Source organism: Phyllopteryx taeniolatus, chromosome 15 (assembly GCF_024500385.1).
Source record: "Phyllopteryx taeniolatus isolate TA_2022b chromosome 15, UOR_Ptae_1.2, whole genome shotgun sequence".
NCBI lineage: Eukaryota > Metazoa > Chordata > Actinopteri > Syngnathiformes > Syngnathidae > Phyllopteryx > Phyllopteryx taeniolatus.
In genome coordinates this window covers 17496955-17519662 of record NC_084516.1, presented here as the reverse complement: position 1 = coordinate 17519662, position 22708 = coordinate 17496955, and the positions used below count along the sequence as shown (strand labels likewise).

The window sequence follows — 22708 nt, the reverse complement described above, 5'->3', positions numbered from 1 at the left end:
ATTTTTGACCATTTTTCGGGGGGGAAATGCGCATTATACCCGAGAAATTACGGTATGTTGTTCTTTGAATAAAAAATATATAGCCCCTATTTTTTCAGCTACACATTAAATTCCCTGTTATAGACTGACCTGCAGTCCTTGCGGCTTTCTACTTTATTCCTGTAAAATCCCATATACTCCCATGCATTCTCGTTAATTCCCATGGAGAGTTTCAAGACCTGAATGTAGAATGTGGTTACGCCCTAAGAACCAAACCTACTGGAATATACTGTATATAACGCATTATAACGGTAGTGAAAAAGCAAGAACAAGATGCTTTAGATGACCAGTCTGTGTTTGATGTCACACTGGAAATCAATGCAATGGAGTCAAAAGCCTACTTCACTGAAAGCATACAGACACAAACGCACAGACAAACAGTATATACTGTACATGGGGCTCTTTCTTTCTAAGAAGGCCTTTTCCTGGCACACTCAGTGGTCACATTGTCCTCAGCTGCTTGGCATCACGCAGCAAAGCCAAGTTACGTCAATGACATTCTCACAGTGAACCTTCACTGTCTAACAATAATGCCTTAGCACCTTTAGACCACTTGCCACCAACACTCCATTTTTCCCAAAGAAACTTTTACTATGATGGAAAAATCACTGAATAACGTGTAATGTTCATGAAATATGTCTGCTTTGAAGCATGAAGTCAGTCTTCAATAATGCTAGCGCTTCCTTGTTTTCATTGATCCATCGACCCCTTCACCACTTGTTCTCTAGCACCCTCTTTCCGTTGCCTGTCGTAGCCTCTCCTTTAAGCACGATCCAAATGGACGCCCGTGATGGATAAATGATTGCTTCATCGCTCTTCCGTCCGTGAAAATCGAGGGGCGGAAGAGGCCGACGCATCGCTGTGCATATAAAAAGACCATTCCGAGATGGATCCTCTATACAGATCATCTATACAGCCCCTTATCGCTTTTACATACAGCGGTAATGGCTCTCAAATCACCAGAGTGCAGATTGTTGTTGACATGCACTGAACTATCCACGTCAACGCACCTGATTTAATATTTTTATAAGAACGTGCTGCATGGTATTATATACGTGGTGTGTGATGACGGGAACGTGCTAATTAATTTTTAAATGACTGGAGCAATTTATTTCCACTGTACATGTATAGCAACAGCATAGAGCTTGGGGATGTTGGGGTATCACTGATACCCTATTCTAATTTCATTGAATCCTTACAGATTCGCGGTTCGGCATTCTTAAATTCACATATTCCTCCGTTATACCTCCGTAAAAGGTAGTGTTTTCCACCATCTTGTGACATCTAAAGCCAATTCTAAACCTCTTGGGGCATTTACAAGTGGATTTTCGCTATCCACGGCAGGGCTCGGTCCTTATCCCCCACGAATAGCACGGGAACACTGCATTCTTGTGGCACACTCACCTCTGGGGTCTGTTAGTGGTCACTTTTCCTAGTATACTTCCAATCCACTGTATGCAGAACGTCACTTGACCAAACCCAGAAAACGGGATAGCTGACTTTCTGTGCATGCTATGCTATTGAGCATGACTATAGTTTGATTACATGATTGTTTGAAGCCAAAATGTTGTCTTATTTATGGCTGGTGTCTTCGGACAAAAGTTCAATACATGTATATCATTTATTTATACAAATTTGATATGATATATGTAAACACCTACGAAGCCTAAACATTGAACATTGACATCTTTGGTGACCTCTTGTGTTAAAACAAAGACATTATCGACATTTAAAGTGTCATTTAAATCCGGTCTCCTTCACCATTCACCCGACCTGAGAGGAAGTTTTTAGACCCGTTTTGTAGGTTGCACATATACCGGATTGGGCACACTGCAGTTTGCCATACAACTCTTGAGAAGTAGCACCCTCGATCAGCTGTCCTACACAGGGGCTTCATTCCAATTATTCGAGTGTCTCACCCATCCTTGTGCCTTGTCTGTTGCCACTTGATCTAAGGGTACTTCCAACTGGGTACGTCACATCAAGTATGTCTCAATCTGAGAGATCCCACTTCTAGCACCGTTTGTCACAAAACACTGAGGAATAAAAACCTCAGTCAGCATCAATTGGATTGAATCTGTACACTCACCATGACCAATAGGGTGCCCCCTCGCTGGGGTCACCAATCCGGAGGGTCCCTTCTCACACTCACACTCGAACACTGATGCTTTCAAAGTTAGTCATCCTACTTTTGACAACATTTTTCACAGAACACTTGAAGTAGCATCCACAACCTGGTTTAAAACCAAGGTATATTGAGTGGAATAAGCTTTACATACTGTTGGCGCTCTGTTCGAATTATCCAAGCGCCTCACCCATCTCTAGGGTCTGACTGGGGTTCACTGTACTGTGGGTAATTGATTTAAGGACGACAACAGAGGGTCTCACGGTTAGAGATCCTGCTTCTGACACCATTTGACAAAACTCAAAGGAGCAAGACCCTCAACGCTGATTTAAAACCTCTTCTATTGGATTGTTGGGGTCCGCCATGTGTCACCTGTCCCAAGGGTTCTTCCAACTGACCCAATTTCTGACACAATTTTTCAGAACTAAAAGGAGCAGTCTCAACCAGGATTTGAAACCTTGTCTGTTGGGTTGAAATACCTGTAACTGGTCAGTGTCACATGGTCTATGGGTCCTTCCAACTAGCCATGCCACGATGGTCTCGTGGTTAGTGATCCTACTATTTGTAAGAACTCACGGTAACCCCCTCAAACCCTCATTTTAACCCTTGTCTATTGGGCCGACAATTCCACTTCTGACACGTTCTCACAGGTTGCCTGATCATTCTGGATTTTGACCCAGGTCTGTTGGGTTGAAAAACCTCTACACAGACCACAACAGCAGACTGTTTCACATGAAAGCCAGATTGCATATAAAGGTGCACCGTTCCAAATACCAGAGTGCTTCACCCCCCTCTGGAGTCAACTGTCCCACCTATTCCACTTCTGACACCAGTTATCTAAACTGCAGGTGTCAAACTGGTGGCCTGGAGGCCAGATCCGGCCCGCAACATCCTTTTATGTGGCCCGCGAAATCAAATCATGTGTATCGACTTCATGTTTCTTGTGAAAATACCAAAATTGCTGTCTTTACTTGTATAATGTTGCAATATTGCAAGCATTTTATGTTACTAATCCCCCTTTTAAAATAAATGCAATAATAGTTGAACAAACATTTTTTATTGGCTGCTGATGTTAAAAGTCGTGTTTGTTGTCCAATTTGTTGTGTATATGTCATGATATGAGACAATAATTTATATGGGTTCACAGTTATAACGGGCCATAACTACAATGTGGTCCATAACAAAAAGGACTTTGACGCCCCTGATCTAAATAAACCATTAAACACTCATTTTGTCCTTTGTACCTTGCCTTATGTCTGTCCACTGGAATGTCTATAGAGATGCCTCTGACCTTCCATGCTCTTTTGACAAATGACTTTACATGCAGATTGTGTCGTTGGAACTGAATGTAAACATCTTGACAGCCAACTTGGTGTTGTGCAAATCCAGCTGTGAATTGTGGGGGTGGAAGGGGAGTATGGGAGGGAAGAACTGCTCAGAGGTGGCTGCAATGGCCAAGAGGAAGAGGAAAGAGAACGCATGTTTGGCAGCTGACTGTATTTCTAACCGCTTTGCTAATTGAATTGAGTCGGATTTATTGAGACTTTGCGCTGATTTGACATGTGGATACATAAAAGCTTTAATGTTGCTCAAAGTATAGTGAAAGGAGGAGAGCCGATGGTGACGCACCTTAATAATGTACTTTACTCAAAAACAACCACAGGAAATTAAAGGCAACACTGGAGGTGGCTCATGATGAAGTGAGGGGAAAGAAGTGGGAAGGCAAGTTCATAGGTGGAGCTGTAACATTTGGAAGCGGCACAGTGGAGCACAGCTGCTCCCCTGGGATAGGTCTCTCATTGTCATGGTAACTAGGACAGAGGCCACACAATTGTCCCTGGGTGACTGTCCATGACTCTCTGTGTGAGTTTGTAGGACTGTGTGCGTGTGTGTGTGTGTGTGTGTGTGTGTGTGTATCCCCTACAGTTCTATTTTTGTAACAAGTGTTTGACCTTCAGAAAATCACAAGGAATACTGCTTGAATATTGGCATTGTACACTAACAGGGCAGCACCGACCATGTGTTAATAACAACAACAATAATAATAATTAATAATAGTAATAATATTAGTTTAGGTGCGGCACGGTGAGAGACTGGTTAGAGCGTCTGCCTCACAGTTCTGAGGACTGGGGTTCAATCCCCGGCGTTGGCGTCGGCCAAAAAAAAAGCTTCACAATTTAGTGTCACCCATCTGACTAAAGTACCTGCTTCCGATCGAGGCTCATTTGTGTGAATTCCCTACTTGAAGTGCTATAGTATACGAGTACGAGCTTTGGAATTAGCCCAAAATGGCTGCTTCAAACCAAAGCATCGAATTCCCTATTCAATTTTTGAGCATGGACCCTGCTACGATAAACATGTCCACCAATTTTTGTGTCAATCAGTGAAACTAGCCAACTTTCCAGGAGGCTCTATTGAGTGAGTCTCAGGTGGTCAAGTTTGGGACCACTGAAATTCATAGATTTTCACCGGGATACGCACACTAGCAATAAATAAATACATAAATAAAAGTGAGGAGTTTTGGGGGATTTTGAGGCCCCCTAAAAGAAGAATTTGTCTGAAGAATAATAGTAAACGATAGTTGGCTTAATACTAAAATATTTGTCTTATATGCGATTGTTTCTTAGTCTCTTCATCATGATACAATCCCAAAAAGGCTAAAGTACTTGGCAGAACGTCTTACTCTACACTTTTATGCAGTGTCTTTAGTTTTACTAAGTCCACATAACAGCTGTTAGCTGTGGGGGGAAGAGGTCATTAAAACCAAGTCAGTGATGGCTAGTTTGTTCGATTTCTACCGCAGCTTGGCGGGTTTCTGAAAGACCATTGCATTCAATTGGAACAACCAAAATTCTCAAATGTCATATGGAAATAAAGAGAAGTTAACCACTGTTTACTATGTTTAAATAAAACAAAAGTGAAATCGTCACCCTTCCTGGAGCGGAAATAAGGAGTTACTGCTAGAATTAAGGCGGCACGGTGGCCGACTGGTTAGAGCGTCAGCCTCACAGTTCTGAGGACCCGGGTTCAATCCCCGGCCCCGCCTGTGTGGAGTTTGCATGTTCTCCCCGTGCCTGCGTGGGTTTTCTCCGGGCACTCCGGTTTCCTCCCACATCCCAAAAACATGCATTAATTGGAGACTCTAAATTGCCCGTAGGCATGACTGTGAGTGCGAATGGTTGTTTGTTTCTATGTGCCCTGCGATTGATTGGCTGGCAACCAGTTCAGGGTGTACCCCGCCTCCCGCCCGATGACAGCTGGGATAGGCTCCAGCACGCCCGCGACCCTAGTGAGGAGAAGCGGCTCAGAAAATGGATGGATGGATGGATGCTAGAATTAATAATTGTTGTAAATCTGTGGGAAAAACAAAATGCGTTCAGTTACTTGTTTAGATGCTCAATGGGCTGAAGTCTCATGATTTGCTGACGTCACCCATGACCATATTCGTAACAATCAATCTCTAATCACCCATCAACCAATTCTTCCCCCTGGTCATTGCGCTCTGTGAAAGACGAACGCTCCTTCAGGAATCATTACCCTGAGTGTTTGAGTTTGTAGGAAGACCTTCATCCTCTTAATAGTCCATCAACATAAAAGTGCAACCCCTCTAAGTTTTATAACCTTCTCATTGACCTCTTCCAGGATGTTGCTGTTGAGTATACCACTCCTCATTTGGCTCTCCAAGCAGAGTTTATATTCTCTTTAATCACTGCCAACTTGTGTGTATAAATAAAGCAGAATACGCAATTGTGTCCATTAGCATTAGCCTGCAGTGCTTTCTGCAGTGCTTTCTTAAGCCCCGGCCCTTCCGATCAAAGTCAGCAAAGGTCAAATTATCCGATGTCGTGTCCTCTGGGTGTGTCATTTTTGCTTGCTGCCAATCACAAATATAACACTGCTTATTGGCGGGGGGTGCTTGTGGGGGGTTCCATTGACACTCCACAAAATGTGAAATGTCTCTTTAAAAAAGGAGCTGTTCACATGGCTTGCGTGACTTTGTCGTGTGTTTTGTGTGAGTCCAGTTTCAAGAGGGTACTAGTGTTTCTGACAGGTGGCTCCATTGTGTCTCCAGTTATAACTTCAACAGTCACAGCCTCTTTAGTGAAACCATGACAAAAGGTGAAGGTCAGTGTGGTGGAAGAGGAAAATGTAAATATCACATCATTTAAAGATCAATTCATCGTATTGCTAGTCATCAGTTTGTCACTGTTTGCCCACCATAGAGCTCACAGTTATATTATCACAGATAACATGATTTCAACAACAACAACAACAACAAAAAAGGGACAACTTTTATGCTTTGGATACAGTATAAAACATTTGAGCTAGGGATACATTGTGGTCGTCGACAACCACCATCTCAACTCTAGGAATAAAAAGTCATAAGAATCAGGTCAAAAACACACAAGGAATTTGTCTCCGGGAGTTGGAGCCGCTCTAGTACGACAACAGACAGTCAATTGGCAGAGAACACTTTTGAGACATAAAGACTTTGACAAAAACAGTCACTGAGCAATAAAGGTTTGCTAGTTATCTGGTAATGCCGGTACAATTTCTTTGGGACCAATTGTGCAAAAAGATGCAGAGTCCTCTAGCACTTAGAGAGGTTCAAATGACGAATCTCGCAATAGTCCGGTGCAATGACCATTGTGCAAAGGGTGCCAAGACTTCAAGGAGCGTATGCAGTTTAAAGTGACGAGTAGTGCGATAATCTGGGACAATGTTGATTGTGCAAATGTTGCAGATACTCCTCAATCAGTGTGCAAATGGAGCAGATGCGACTCTGGCATGAGTGGCCAGTATTGGTCAACAACAGATATGCAAATAGTGCAGCGTGGCGAGATTACTACAGTGAGTGCACGAGTAATATATAATTGGCCTGACAGAAACAAACCCAACAAACTCAGACAAAAAAAAAATTGGCTGCATGTTGCAATGGAATTGTAGGTTAGCTGTTTAAGAAGTTGATTGCAACGATGAGAGAGTGGAATGGAATGTTTGCTTCGCTCAAATTCCCCCGGAGGAACCTTTTGTTCTTTTCTGCAAGTACATTTGATTGTTAATATACATCTCCATGCATCACTTTTAACATCACTATGGAGCCTTTAAATGTGTTAACGGTGAAAGGGAGTGGGGGGGGGGGGTTATATCTGGATTACCTTTAGGCAAAACAGGAAGCAGTAACAAAGGCCTGCTTGTGCTTCTATTTTTTTGAGTAAGATTGGGAGGCCCATTAGCAATGCGTACAAGCATCATTTGATTTTTATTATATAAATTCATTACACTACCTCCCAAGCAGACACACGCTCAGACTCATTAAGGCTTTTTTCCCCCTTTAAACAAAACTATTGTCATATACTGCCCTGCAGTTCCATTATTGGAGCCGGGAGGGCGCTTTGCTATTTTACTATTATACTTTCACACAGTAAGTCTTCGCATTTGCACTTGGACAGCGCCTTGCTTCAAAATCCAAACATTCCTTCCTACCTAAGTGAGAATAAGTGAACATTTTAGGGCGTGATCGTGGCGATCGGTTGTTATATTATTCATGTGATGTGCTGGCAGGACGCAGCATGAAATTGATTTACAGGAGCTTGTATTAAAACAACCTGAGCTGACCGCAGTGCTGTGCAAACACCAGACTGAGAACAGGGCAGAACTTGTAATAAATAAAGAGGTAATGTAAACATATGACGTCGAAACATTAATAAGATTAAACGTAACAAGGGAAAACAGCCAAAAGCTATAAAGTAGTACTGGAAATGTTAGGATACTATTTTAGTTGTGTCTAGATGAAAATATACTGCATGAATAATGTTAGACAGCAAAGTGTATGTATGTGTAGGGGGCCTTTTCACTTTCGTTTTTTGTTGTTGTTATTTTTTGTGCAACAAACAATAATAGTAATCTTAAATAAAGCTGCAAACAGAAATAAAAAACTCCCTTTTTCAAGGCGAATCCTCAAAATAATCATTCAAATTTGACGCCGTGCTCCACTCACATTAGACACCGTATTGGTGAAAAAGCTTCTGAATTTAGCTTCTCCCATCTGTCTAGGTTACCCTTTTCTGATTTAGACGAAATCCCTAGCAAAATGGAGGGTCTGTATTTATGCCGGAGCTGTTAGGATTCAGGTTGCGAGTTGGGCCCAGATGCAGAGAGAAGAGGGAAGGTAGTTTGTGAACAAATGTTTATCACAGATTGGAAGCAAACAACAATGGCTCCGAGAACTAGATCCAGGATTAGCAGGGTTCCAAGGAGGACCAGTCTGGCAGGGTATGAGTCCGAGGTGACGGTGGGCCGCAAGAGGTGAGCAACAGCAGCCCTGACAGGAACAGTTTTACTGTGTCACAGTGGAGTTTTTAAGCTTCCGCTGTGGTTTCTTAGTTTTATAATTGATGTTTATTGAGAGTCAGAATCGATCAGTCAAACAGAACAAAGTTTCTAGAGCGAGAAACGAAGACAAAAGACATACACTAATTGCAAACAGGATGACAAAAGTAAATCATTACATATCTACAACAATGAAATATTAGATATGAGTATTGCATGGGGCTGTAGTGCTACACCCTGTGAGGGAAGGACAGGACAAGCTAGAACAGGACAAGGACAGGAGAAGAAGCATGCTGGACAAGGGTCGTGAACCCGGCTGTACAACTGAAGTGGGGTGGGATTGACCATGTCAATTATAAAAGTCTAAAGGATGAGAGTGCGAGTGAGGGGATACACAAACAAGCCGCATATTCATGAGTTATTTGTCGCAATAAGTGAGTGGCCCAACACACAGCGAAAGAGTCCAAGGGGTGTGTGCCTGCCGACACATGCAAGTGAATTGACACTGTTTTGCATACGCAAAGAGTGACAGAAGTGTCCTGTAATTGCTGTGCCCGCACCGCGGAGGCTGAGGACCCCACCCAATCGATTGAGGGGCGGGATCGGGCATAGGGGTCCGCCCGCGAGCACCCTGGTGGACGGGACACGTCCCACACCGACGGACCCAGGACGGTCCGCCGGCCCCATCGAGGCACCCCGACACCTGGCCACCTGGTGGAGGCTGCAGGGACCCGATGCCACCCCCTGCAGCCAAGGTGTCAATGTTGAACGGTCATTTTTTGAATCTGTCGTGAAAAAGGGGGTGGAAGGGGGAATGTCTGTCATAAACATGACGCACAAAAAGTCTCAAGGAACTGAACAGGACATTGGCCGTTTTTTGTTTGAATCAGCCTTTTTTGTGTGAATTCCAGTGCTTGTACTTTTGACCAACTCCTATTTAGGAATTATTTCAAGGGAGCCCTAATCAGAAGAAGGTATCCTAGAACTAGACAGATGGCCGATGCTGAACTACAAAGCTTTTCCCCTACGCTAGCTAATGTGGGCAGAGAATTATTTCAGGGATTCATCGTGAAAAAGGGGGTGAAAAGCAATGACCCCCAACACTTCTTCCACTGAGCCACATTAACGTCGTAGTTCATGTCTATCATTACAGGAGGCACAAAAGAGTCTCATGGACTCTTGTCCATTTTGGTCTGAAGCCGTCATTTTGGGCGGATTCCAGAGCTTTGACTTTCATGAACTCCTACTGGGGAATTGACCTAAAGTGGCTACATCGTCAAGCCTTGAAATGTATTAAAAGTCTTTTAAAGCACAGTAGTTGTTCTCAAGCATACTTTAATGTAATGTAATAGAATGATATATGGTTAATCACTGCATAAAGGTAAAAGGTTGAAATGGCAGCGTATCCGAGACGACAACTTGAGGGCAACTCGTTTGAACCACTTTAAACAGCCCGTGCAGTCTCATGAGAGGACATCCTTCTCGGCAATTCGAGCTGAGCATCTTGTGACCGTGCCGCGTCATCACGGGTCGGCCTGACTGGCACAATGAGCCCCCTTCACGAGGCTCTGAGAAGACAGAATTGATTCGCTCGACCCAGCTGAAGACTTATTAATTCATACATCCATTCATGAGTCCAGTAAATAACAAGTGTGTCTTAATGGATGCTGATGGAGCTCACGGCCATATTTCTCTTTGACTGTATTTGCCTCTGTTGGCTTTTTAAAGCCGTGCACAAATGGTACATTCAAAGACAGCTTAATTTTATAACAATGTACAATGCCCAACTTTTTTTTTATAAAAAGTGCAATGAAAATGCAATAACATCTCCCTCAAATGGACTCCTCACTGTTCCCGTCAGGAATAAAAAAAAAGATTAGTAAGTGTAAATATCTTAATTCATAGCATGGTGATAAAGAGTTAACTTTTAAGACCATTTGAACTCTGTTGCTAATCGAAAATAGCAGCATATCTCAGCATATCTTCAAATGTGAAGATGATCTTACGTTATGTGGAGACACAATTAGCATCCCCGTCGACTGATATGTGGTCGCTCAACTATATTGTCTGCGTTCATGTTTATGTTCCGGAGAACTACAGCTATGTCACTTATTTGTTCCACCCGGTATGCCACATTTCTCGACATTTCTCTACATTACTCCTCGATAATTACATTTTGGTCCAAAATACTAGAAAAGTTCCCAAACTGCTGAGCCCATTTGAACTCTGTTGCTAACCAAAACAGCAGTACCTACCAAAACAAGTAAACAGTCCCTCAGGTGAATTAAAGTGTGCGCAGTATTAATGATGGTCTTACATTATGTGGAGCTAGCGTCTTTAGCGATGCTTGGCGTTAAAGTAGACTCTGAAAAACGGTTGCTACACAATGGTGTGTATTTCTGTTTTATGTTACACAACATATTTGTCTCCCTTCTTATAACACCACTTTTACTTGACATAAATGGTAATATATTGGTAATATTGTTGACTATTTGAATATACCAAAATGCATCTAGTCGCCTCCCACCATCTGTAGTTGCGTAAGTAAAAGCCACCGGACAATATTTGTGGTAAAACGCTAAATGGAGTCTTTGCACGTAATCTCCCGCGTTGGTGATTTGCGGCTCGGTCGTTTGTGGTTCATAAATATTGCCTTAGTGTACATGTGGTCTTTCCAGGATTTGCCCGAACTAACAATCACAGATGTACATTATCTTTGCAGTCCTCTTGGAAAGCACCGACCAGCAAATATGGAGAAAGAATTTAATTAAACCTGTGCTGTTTGGTAATGCTAATTTGTGCATCCAGCAAAAATCGATGCATCTTTGCTTACCTTTTGGCCTACACCTTGTAAGCAGGGGTATCGTACCCATGGGAGATGTGGATATTTCTGCACGACAGTGTTTCACACCGTGTAGTGCAGCTATCGCTTGAAAGTGGCTCTCGATCTTTGCCCACCCTAGCTGAACATGTCATTCAATCTCTGTGTGTGGGGGGGGGGGGGGGGGGTTAATGATGTAATTTAGCCCCATGATGTTGCGTAACAGTGGGGCGAGAGTGCAGAACAGTTCGCTCACAGACACATTTTGAAAACTTCAGCAAATTAACAAAAGATTTACTTGGTTGTTTAAATTTGCACTTATCCTGTGGACAGGCACTCTCGTGACCTAACTAATTGGTTGCAAGCCATTCAAAAGTACATTTTTCAAAAATATGTCCACTTTCAAGCAGCCCATGAAGTCTTCTTCCTGCCTTTTGGTTTGCAAGCTAACGTTCTCAACCCACGCGGCCCATCACTTTTTTATGTACTCTATTTGAATGCTTTTAAAGTTATGCTGACTTTGTAGGAGTTGCAGCTGCCTTCTGGACAATGGCCAAACGGCTGTCAAGTCACTTTTGGTATTCGTTCGAAAAGCAATTCAAATAATGTTTCGACTTAAAGTATATGGAAGCTTTGGGATTATTGATGCACAGCGCCTCAACATTTCATACTCATTTTAAGATTTAAAGACCTCCTCAGTGTTACAATCATCTTCCACAGCTTTAGTTTAATCACCATGCATATTATGAGGAAGTAAGCGATAACGCCTTAATGTTAAAAAACAAAAATGCCCTGTTTGCTATCTCATTTCCTGGAACGATAATGACTCGAGGTACTTAAAATCAGCACGTGGTGTCATTGCATCAGCAGTTTTTTTCACCCCACAAAATTGTTGAACATTAAGTATTCATCTTTATTAGAAATGTATCATCTTGAAAGTCATGTTCACTATGGGGGTTTGGCCCATTGTTGGCCCACTCAAAGATGCAACCGCTGACAGCTCTGTGGGCGGGAAGAGGTTAAAGGCACGCGTGGTGAGTATGCATAGAAGGATGGATCGTGCGTGTGTGTTGCAGGGTTGGCTGCGCGTGTGTTGATTTACTGCGATACTCCAGCCATTCAAACACAGAGAAACGATGGATTGCGTCTGACTTTGACCATTTATTACTCTCAGAACTTTGCAAGAGGCTTGTCTTTTATTGATAACTGTGCTTTTGAGATGCATTATGATGCTCATGGACGCTGTGAGTCGTTTGCTTTTTTTTTTTCATAGTGCTGAATATTGCATATGATTCATCCCCAAAACAACACAAAAATGCACTTTCTTAGATACTTAAAATGCAAATGTAATTAACAGTGTGGTTATTATTCTGGTCATAGTGTGCAGTTGCCCCATACTGAAAGCTGTACAATTTGGACTTATTTAAGTATGAGCAAAGTTGTCTTATCCAATGCACTTTCTATTCGCCTGACTTCGGTGCAGGCAGCGTGGGTTCAGTTCCCACTCACTAACAGTGTGAATGTGAGTACAAATGGTTGTCGGTGTCTATATGTGCCCTGCGACTGACTGACGACCCGTTCAGGCTTTTGCCCAAAGTCGGCCGGGATAGGCTCCAGCACCCCGCGACCAAAAATATTCCCTCACCTGCCTTGACTCGGATATGCATTTTAGTGACATCCCTTTCTTAATCTGTATAGTTTAATATGACATCGGTTCACCCGCTGCAATAACAACATCTTAATCCCTTCTGGAAAGGCTTTCCATAAAGTTAGAGTGTGTTTATGGGACTTTATGACCGTTTTTCCAGACGCGCATTTTTGAGGTTACACACTGATGTTGGACGAGATTGCCTGGCTCTCAGCCTCTGCTCTAATTCATCCAAAAGTTGTTCTTTAGGTTTGAGGTCAGCATTGTGCAGGCCAGTCAAGTATACAATCACTTTTTTTTTTTTTAGTATTTGTATTACTATGCTTTCTAAGTACCAAAAAGTGTGAAAATTGATTTTAAACAATAGTGTTATTTTATTACTATTCAGGATGAGCAAGTACCAATACCAGGTGTCGGTGTGGCGAAACCAACCTTATTTTATTCTGTCGGGTACTCGCGAAGGCTGCCGATACCAGCCATTGATAGTTTTGGCAAAAAAAAAAATTGTACCGGTAAATTCTCCTCACCAGTAGTTGGTGCTACACTACAGCGGGTTGATACATTGACGAATCATCATGTGTGTCAGACAGAAAGACAGATTTTTATTCACAATTTTCTGTCATTGTGTAAATTGAAATTCTATTGGTACTCGGTATCAGTGAGTACTCTAGAGGTATCGGTCTGAGAAAAAGTGGTATCAAACATCCCTAACAGCATACTAATTGTATCATAGAGTGCAGTGCTGTTCTATAACACTGAAAATCCAAAACTGCAATAATGGGCCGTTTGTTATAGTCACATCAAATTCTTGAAAAGTTCAACAAATTTAATTTAAAAAATGGATAACTTTTGAGGTTTGAAAATCCTGAAATGCCTGAATTGTTTTAAAGTGCTGGAACTTGAAAAATGGAGGGACACTTTTTCCTCTAAAAGAGACATATTATGCATTTGAAGAAGAAAAAAAACAACAACAGGTTTGCAGGTGTATTCAAATTAGCACATTTTGAAGGGGCGGTCCTGTCTCATGCAAATGAGCCTCTGCCTCTTGCTCGGGGTGTGCTAATGTGAGAACAGCTTACGCTACCTTGAAAATTCACGGCAGAGTTAAGGGGTGTGAGGCACATGCGAGCTCCTATAAAGCAAAAGCGTGTTGTGGTAGCAAGTAGCAACAGTGAAATCATCAATTGTACAGTATTTTCACTTATGCAGGTAGCACTTGATTACCAAACTGCCGAGTTTCAACTTGTCATTTCAGTGTGCACATTTGTGCACATGCGGCGCATGCGGCGGACACATCGCCGAACGCAAATTGTGATTTCCAATTTCAAAGTCGTTTCGTGTTCTGTGTCTGTGCAGATGTTGGAGCCAAAGGTGGACGTGCCCTCTTGCGAGCTCGGCGGAGTCGGGGGGGATCGAGGCGGCGTGTGCCTCCACCTACCGCCCCGCAGTTCTGAAGGGGAGGAGAGCAGTCTGTATCCGTCCAGCCCCTCCGAACCCTTGACCCTGAGCAGCCCTCACCCCTCGGAGCCCCTCAGCCCTCTGAATGAGATCTACCTTCCCCTCGGTAGCCTGGGCGGGTCTGAGGAGCGCCACAAGGTGCCCCCCACGCCTCCGCCTTCCACCGAAGGCGAGGACTGGAAGAGCATGGACGGACACGAGATGGAGATCTGGAGAGAGGACAACCGCGGAGAGGAGGAGTATGAAGAAGAGGATGGTGCGAGCAGGAAGAGCGAATTGGAGGAGGGAGTCGAGCGAGAGGAAGAGGAGGTTCACCTCCACCTGCTGGTGTCAAATGCGGACGGGGACAACGCCTCCGAGCCGCCCGACACCAACGCCCCCCCTTCGTCCTCCTCATCCTCATTCGTCATCCCTGAGCTGCGCCTGGACCGCTCCTTCAGCGCGGACGCGCTCTCTTCGCCCAACACCGACGAAGAAGAATACGACGAGGAAGAGGAGGAGGACGAGGACGAGGATTCCGAGGAGGACGACAGCGACGATGCCTACCTGCAGCGCAGCGACAGCAAGCGGCGCTCCATGGTGGAGGGCGCCACCTGCGAGAAGCACGGCGGGGGGGGCCTCAGCGTGCAGAACTCGCTGCGCCGGCGCACCCACAGCGAGGGCAGCCTGCTGCAGGACCCGCGCACGCCCTGCTTCACCTCGGACAACGCCATCAACTGCCTGGAGGCGGGCGGCACGCGCCACAAGGGCGGCTGGACGCTGCCCTCGCCCAAGACCCTGAAGAAAGAGCTGACCAAGAATGGAGGCTCCGTGCATCAGCTCTGCATGCTCTTCTCTGGGAGGAAGGTAAGCACGTCCACACTCAGGCCGATATGATCTTAAACATGGCTGCACACACACACACACACACATCCATGTTTTCCTGTAGTTGTGGAGATGCATAAAAAAGGGTGGCAAAGGTTGCAGGACTCGTGTCACAAAAGACATATTTCAAATCCAAAGTACGAGGGGCAGTCGAAAAGTAATAAGCCCAATTTTATTTATTGCTATAGAAAGGCAATATACACATAGAAACAAAGCCCACAAATTGGGGATTTCATTGTTCCTTTGCAATATAATCTCCTTTTTTCTCAATGAGCCGGCATGGCTCAGATGGTAGAGTAGGCATCTCCCAACCTGAAGGTTGGTGGTTCGACCCGCAGTGACCGTGTCAATTGTTCTTGAGCAAGATGCTGAACCCCAAGTTGCGCCTGATGCTGTGTCGTCAGTAGGTCAATGAGGAGACACTCTTAAAGTGCTTTGAGTATCTTAGTTAGTTCGAGCTCTCAACGCCATGAGGCAATTGCGGTTTCAGTAATCTGTAGTTTTTTACGAGAGCAGATGATTGGCCCGCTGCCCAACCCCAGCACCTGGTATCCCTCGGCAGTCTCCCATCCCAAGTAGTAACCAGGACCGACCCTGCTTAGCTTCCAATATTGGACGAGCTCGGGCAGCATGTGGGCATCAGGTTGAAGGTAGAAAAACTCTTTACATGTAAAAGCCCATTCACCATGAACAAGGGCATGCATAACAGCCTCGTCATATTCAGCAGGCTGCGCTTTTAACCACTCTTTTACATCTTACTTAACTTGTTCTTCATCAGAGAAGTGCTGACCCCTAACTCCTTCTTTTAAAGGTCCAAAAAGGTGATAATCTGATGGTGGCAGATCGGGCGAGTATGGGGGATGGGTTATGGTTGTCCAGCCAAAGGAACTGATCACCTCGCAAGCTCCCTTTGCCTGTCACGGAGGTCACTCTAAGCAGACGCTTGTTCTTTGTCTTTGATCCTGGACACCCACATTTTCGTTGACGAGTCACGAATCTTCGAGTACGACACAGACACCGAACGCCAGAGCCTACAGCGGAAGAGTCCGACATCGCCAATTCCAAAGCGAGCAAGACAGTCGAAGTCCAAAGTTGTATTGTTCCCATTGTTCGTTGTGAGAGACATCGTCGTCTGCGAGTTCTTGGCTCACAGCCAGACGATCGACCAACACATTTATGGGGATCTTGCGATATTTGCTTAGTTCAGTGCACGAGAACAATGAACCATGACAACGGGCTTGAACACAATGTCCTCATCATCTGACAGTTCCCTGCTAGAGCAACCTCCCTACTGACCCGACCGGATCCCGGAGGTGGCAGAGGAGGCCGGGAACCATGCGTTAGACTCCAGAAGGATTACTTGTAGTCTGTAGTTTGGATTTGAAATCTATCTTTTCTAACACCAGTCCTAGAACTTTTTGTGACACACCTCTCTTATTGACAAAGGACACACTTGAGTCCTTGGCGGCCGAAGAACCAAGTATGCTCATGACCTTAATCTAACATTAATTTGAAATCAAAATCTAATCCCATAAACACATACAAAATGTGTGCACACACATACATATCTTTCTTCACATCTGAAGCATACACTGTGTGTGTGTGTGTGTGTGTGTGTGTGTGTATATATATATATATATATATATATATATATATATATATATATATTTTGTCATTGACAAAACACATTTCTCAGCCCTTGATATTGGAACATCAAGCAGTCAGGAGTTTAATCAGATGTCCACACACACCTAATCTAATGCACACACACATTTACACACACACACACACACGCACACTGAAATAAACAATTGTCTTCCTATAGCTGTTGCCCTGCAAAACACATTCCTGAGCACTTCATATCTGAAGCACCCAGCAGTCATGAGTTTTATATTCTCTCTCTCTCTCTCTCTCGCTCTCTCTCTCTCTCTCTCTCTCTCTCTCACACACACGCACACACACAAACGACACACCCATTGTTGTTTCCTTTCGTTGTGGGATACATATTGGGAGAAAACACTTATCCTAAGCCTCATTCCTCGGCGTTTGAAGCACTAAGCAGTCATGAGTTGGTGCACACACACGGTTATAAAAAAAGTACACACAAATAACAAAACACAGACTCGCATCCTTGTCTTTCTGTGGGGGTGCGTCGTTGATTCAGTGCACTTCCAGTGCACTTCCGAGCCCTTCACATCTGACCCAAAGTCCAAATCTTACCTTATAAATACAGACAAGGCTGTGTGACACACACAAACACACAAACACACACACATTCTGGTGCTCCTGCCGTCATTGACATAATGGCTTCCCGAGCCGAAGCACTGGCGCATATTCATGATGACCTCAACCTAACCTTAAAATCTTAACTGGATACAATCATTCAAACACAATGAGGAATATTCAATACCGGGTAACCAGTTTATTAGGTACACCAGCACAACCTGATGATATCCAACACGCGATGCTCAGTTTTGACTGAAAATGTCAAAGAGGTCATCGTTTTCCAATTAGTTGGACTTGGTGCTGTGTTTCTGCGCCATGTTGGACTTCTCTGGATTCTATGAAAAGTGTGACATCTCGTGGTAAAAGGGAGCAAGTGCACGTTATGGGACAGACTGAATGGGACTTTATTTCAGTCTATAACAAAAAGTCCCAACACGAAAAAACATGACGGTCTTACGAGACGTTCTTGTGTCATTTATAGCTATTCATAACAATTAAAAATTCACTTTAAATCATAACTTGGGTTCAGCTGTCTGTATTTGGAAATCTAGCGGAAATTGAAGTGTATTTCATATATTTACGAGGGTCCAGACATGAGTTTTTTTAACTAGTTTCCGATTATTATTATTATTATTATTATTCATTTCAAATGATTTATATTAATGGCCTCGAAGTGCTTTTGATACAGATGTTTACTGTAATTATGACTTTGGTTTCGACTTACATGCTCCGTCGTAGACCGAGGACTGCCTGTCGTCTGCACTGAGCACTTTTGAGGGGGTACAGCAGTACGAGAGCAGTTTCACTATTTGTCCAACAGATGGCAGCATTCATCAAATTCTGATAAAGGTCAGATGACAAAGCTGTTATGGGGCCCGTTAAAATTCATATTTGCATTGTGTACATGTCGTGTAATACATGCACGTAACTTCCAGCAAGATTTCAACCATAGCCTTAAATGGCATCGAGATTGTGCAGTATATATGTGAGTGCATGTGTGTGAGCAAACAGCGGTGCCTCCCACACGGCCCGACACGATTTGGTCCTGGCCGAGTCGAGGCCAGCTGGACCGCCCCTATTGGGGTCACGGGCACGGCTCCTTTGAGGAGTGAATGTGTTTCCACTATTTCATGTCATCTGTCACTCTCGCACGTATACATATTGTGGCCCAGAGTAAATGTGTGTGTGCAGTACTTGTGCGTATGTGTATGGATAGCCAGAAATGTACAATTACATCACTATGGTATACATTCAAGGATATTCTTTTTTTTTTTTTAGTGTAGTAGTAGTAGTAGTAGTGCTAGTAGTTGTTGTTCTTTCTCTTATGATGGAAACAAGGTGGGGATCAAAATAGGACTTGAACACAGGTTCTCAGAACTGTGCGGCAGAGTAAAAGGTTATAAGTTATAAGTTATAATTAAAGTAAAGATTATTGAAGTAAATAGTAATTCCTATAATTGAATGGATTTCTGAAAATAAAATAATTCACAAAGCAACAATAATTAAAGTCACATTGAAGTAGGAGTTAAATTAAAAAATAAAATAAGAATTACATTAATGATAATTCAAATAATGACAAAGTAATAATAAATAATGGGTAAAGAAACAATAATGAAAGTGATAATAATTAAATTCATAATGAACATTATAATGATAACAGTTAAGGAAGTAATAAAGAAAATAATAAAGTAATAGCAAAGTGATAATAATTAAAGTAGTATTAAAGTAACAAAGTCATAATAATGAAACTAATAGCAAAGTAATAACAGTTAAAGTGATACTAACGAAATTGATAAAGTATTAACTGTAAAACTGATAAATTATTAAAGTAATAATAATTAAAGTAGTTATTAAAGTAATAACAGAGGGATAATAATAGTATAAAAATAAAATTTACAATAATCCCAGTAATTTTAATGAAATATTTTTTCCAGTTACAAGTAGTTATACTACTGTATATGCAATCATGTGATATTATAGTATGATATTAAACAAAATAACGTGCTGTAATTAGTAGAAAACAATAGAATCATGATAATGAATGTTATGTCCATTATGTGCCCTTACAGCTTTCGAAAACTTTGGCAAATTTTGTCCGTGTGGTAAAATATTACCATTTCTGCACGAAAGGTTTCTAAAATGTGTTGAGGCAGGAATCAACAATTTTAGGGATTTTTCTTTTCTCCGCTTCGGCAGGATATTGCATATTAAAAAATAAAAACAATGATCTACCTTTTACAAAAATAGAGTGCTTTACTTGTATTATATTTTCCTAATAAATTCTTGTAAAAGCATGTTCTATTAAAATGTTACCTTCTGAAATACAGTACTAAATATTGGTACATACATATATGGTATGTACCCCGGCGGCACGGTGGCCGACTGGTTAGAGCGTGTGCGAATGTTGTTTGTTTGTATGTGCCCTGCGATTGGCTGGCAACCAGTTCAGGGTGTACCCCGCCTCCTGCCCGATGACAGCTGGGATAGGCTCCAGCACGCCCGCGACCCTCGTGAGGAGAAGCGGCTCAGAAAATGGATGGATGGATGGTATGTACCCCCTGAGCTCAAATTGTGCATTACAACAAAAGAACAGAGTGCTCGCTTCAATATGACGTAGGCAATGCATGTTATGCCCGTTATATGTGATTCTGTGTGTCATTTCCGTGCCGTCATTTTCAGTGTGCCACCAACCTGGCCAGTGCAGGAAATTAATAGGGCATTCACTAAATATAAAAAAATAAGATATTGACAAATACAGCGAGGTGTTAGAGGAGCTGAATGGCTTAATCAGCATTGTGGCAATGCATGGAAATACCGTCCGTCTTGGCAGATGTGCGGTGGAAACAGTTACAGCGTTTTTAGCGGTGAGTTCGTTAAGGGCGACTTACATTCCCTGCTGTCGTGTCAAGGGTCCCCGCAAGTGGGTGGAACAAAAGTGGGCATATTGTAAGTTACATTTCTTATGTTACATACAGCGTGGGTATGTATGACACAGGATGAGTGTGGTACTAAGCAGATGTAAATACTGCAGGAATACTTCCTGCCCGTGCAGTACATTTGGAGGGTGACTATGTAATATCCACCTCTCATTTTTTTCCCAAAGCTTAAGAGTCAAAACTACTAATAATAACAATGTATGTCCTCAAACAGTGGCCAGAAGTGCTTAATGATTCAAATGCAGACCGTACAAGTACTTTGGAGAAGTTCAAATGAGTACAATGAGTACTTACTGCTCTTGGCCATTCGTTATAAAAGTTGTTTGCTAAAATAACACAGCAACTTCACGTCACTTGTGTCGCTTTGCAACACGGACGTCATAGTAGCTGTATCCTAGCTGCCGGTCTCACAAATATTTCCACTTGCTTGTAACATCTGTACAGCCGTATACACTGACGTCAGCACAAGTGTCGTGATGTTGGTTTGTGTTGGAGCAAATAACTTCTATGATGAATGAAGTTCTTGTTAGCACACAGTTGTTGTCTGTGCATTAACATTTTGGCACCAAAGATGGAGTTTCATTTTTTTTCGCCGCCAATCCCGATCTAACGCTGGTATGAATCTTTTAAGACTTGCCGATTGGAACAGCCAAAGCTCTCAAGGCCAACCACAGTTCTCATCCATCACAAAGCTTGTTTTTGTACTCTCATACCCATGCGGATGTATGAAGACTGTGTCACCTTGTTGGCCACATATTTTGCTACTCCACAGTGCGTATAGGCCGGCATTCGGCACCAGACGGCAGAGTCAAAAGTCCTCTGTAAACTGGCCGATTAAAAGACGAGATGACAAAAACACGTGATTAGTGATTAGGCAACTTTGAGCGTTAATAACATAATAACATATTTCCTCAAATAGTGGTGGGAGGCATATATTTATTCAAATGTAGACAGTAGAAGCTGTTTGTTTGAAATACTTTGGCAAAGGTAAAATTACTACTCACAATAATTATTGTTATTATTATTTTGATGTATCCTCAAATAGTAGTCAGAGGTATTCATTTACTCAAATAAAGACATTTGCACAATAAGAGTCTTCACACACACACACACACACACACACACAGACATATATTGCAAACGAGTCCAGAACTTTGAGCCCATTTGTACCCGTAGTTTCCCACTTTCCCAAAGCTGCGTAATAGTTTCTCCTGCTCCCATGCGATTAGCGATTACTGGAAACAATTTAGGGTCCCGTGAACAAAGTTATCAGTAAACAAGTGTACTTTTTGGGTTAAGCACTGCAGCTCTGCTCTGTGAAGACAAATGTGTCGCTCCGACTAATGTGCCCCGTGGTTTACCTCTGCAAGTCACGTTGCTGCGCGTGAGCATAGCTAAAAATAGAGTTTATGGAAAAATAGTGTCGAAATATCTGCTGAAGATGAGAGTTAATGTTGTTAGGTCTAGAAGGGAATTTAAAAATAAAATCTAGTTAGGCCGCTATACTTGTCACATGACGGCACGTTCTGGGACAATCAATTGATCATTTGAATCATACGCGTCGCTCGTTGTTTACTGATAGAAGGCCAGCACGGGACAAAAGTTCAAATCAATGTGGGACAGCACAAAAATACTAAATGTGAACGGGTAAATATTTACAGACGTGAAGTAACTCTGCGGACAGTCAACATGATGTCCCGTGAGTCGAGTCTATTGGCAAAAACTGGAGCAAACTCAAATGCAGCGCTTTGCCATTTATGGTGTTTAACTTCACGGCTCGCAATAAATTGAACCACCAACTGTCTTTTCTAATAAACACCGTAAGTGTTCTCTCCCACTCTGGTATCGGAGCTTCCCCCTTTCCACTTTATGGGACTAGAAGCTAAAAGTGGACAACTACATTTAATACTCCACGTTTATTGCCTTTTATTTTGAATGGAACTGGTATAATGAGTCCAATCCAAAGAGTTCGAAATTAAAAGGTTTAAAAGGGTGAGCATTGGCTCATTCGCATGAGACAGAACTGCCCCCCCCCCCCCCCCCACGAAAAAACAAACAAACAAAAAAACAGAGGGATTTCAACCAGGAAGTGGATGTTAAGCGTGCTGTAATCGTTTATCCTTTTGTCATTTTAACCGAAGCATGTAAAAGACCTTTGTTAAGAAACTCGGGAACTGTTTTAAATTTTATTTAATTTTTTAATGCACAATATGTGAGGATTCTGTTGATTAGGTAGAAATATTATTGGTGTTGAGTCA

At 42.7% G+C, this 22708-nt stretch overlaps 1 protein-coding gene across 14 annotated transcripts in view; it reads left to right on the top strand.

Annotated features, from left to right (window-relative positions):
* Window positions 1-22708, top strand: part of rgs3a (regulator of G protein signaling 3a) — a 158601-nt gene that overhangs the window by 100557 nt on the left and 35336 nt on the right. For 12 of the 14 annotated variants that reach the window (XM_061799894.1, XM_061799892.1, XM_061799893.1 and 9 more), the window contains one exon: window positions 14323-15270. In XM_061799894.1, the coding sequence (XP_061655878.1) occupies window positions 14323-15270 (948 nt within the window). Of the gene's footprint in view, window positions 1-14322; window positions 15271-16099; window positions 16845-22708 lie in introns of those variants that run through there. The other 2 variants (XM_061799900.1, XM_061799908.1) reach the window with 2 other exon arrangements.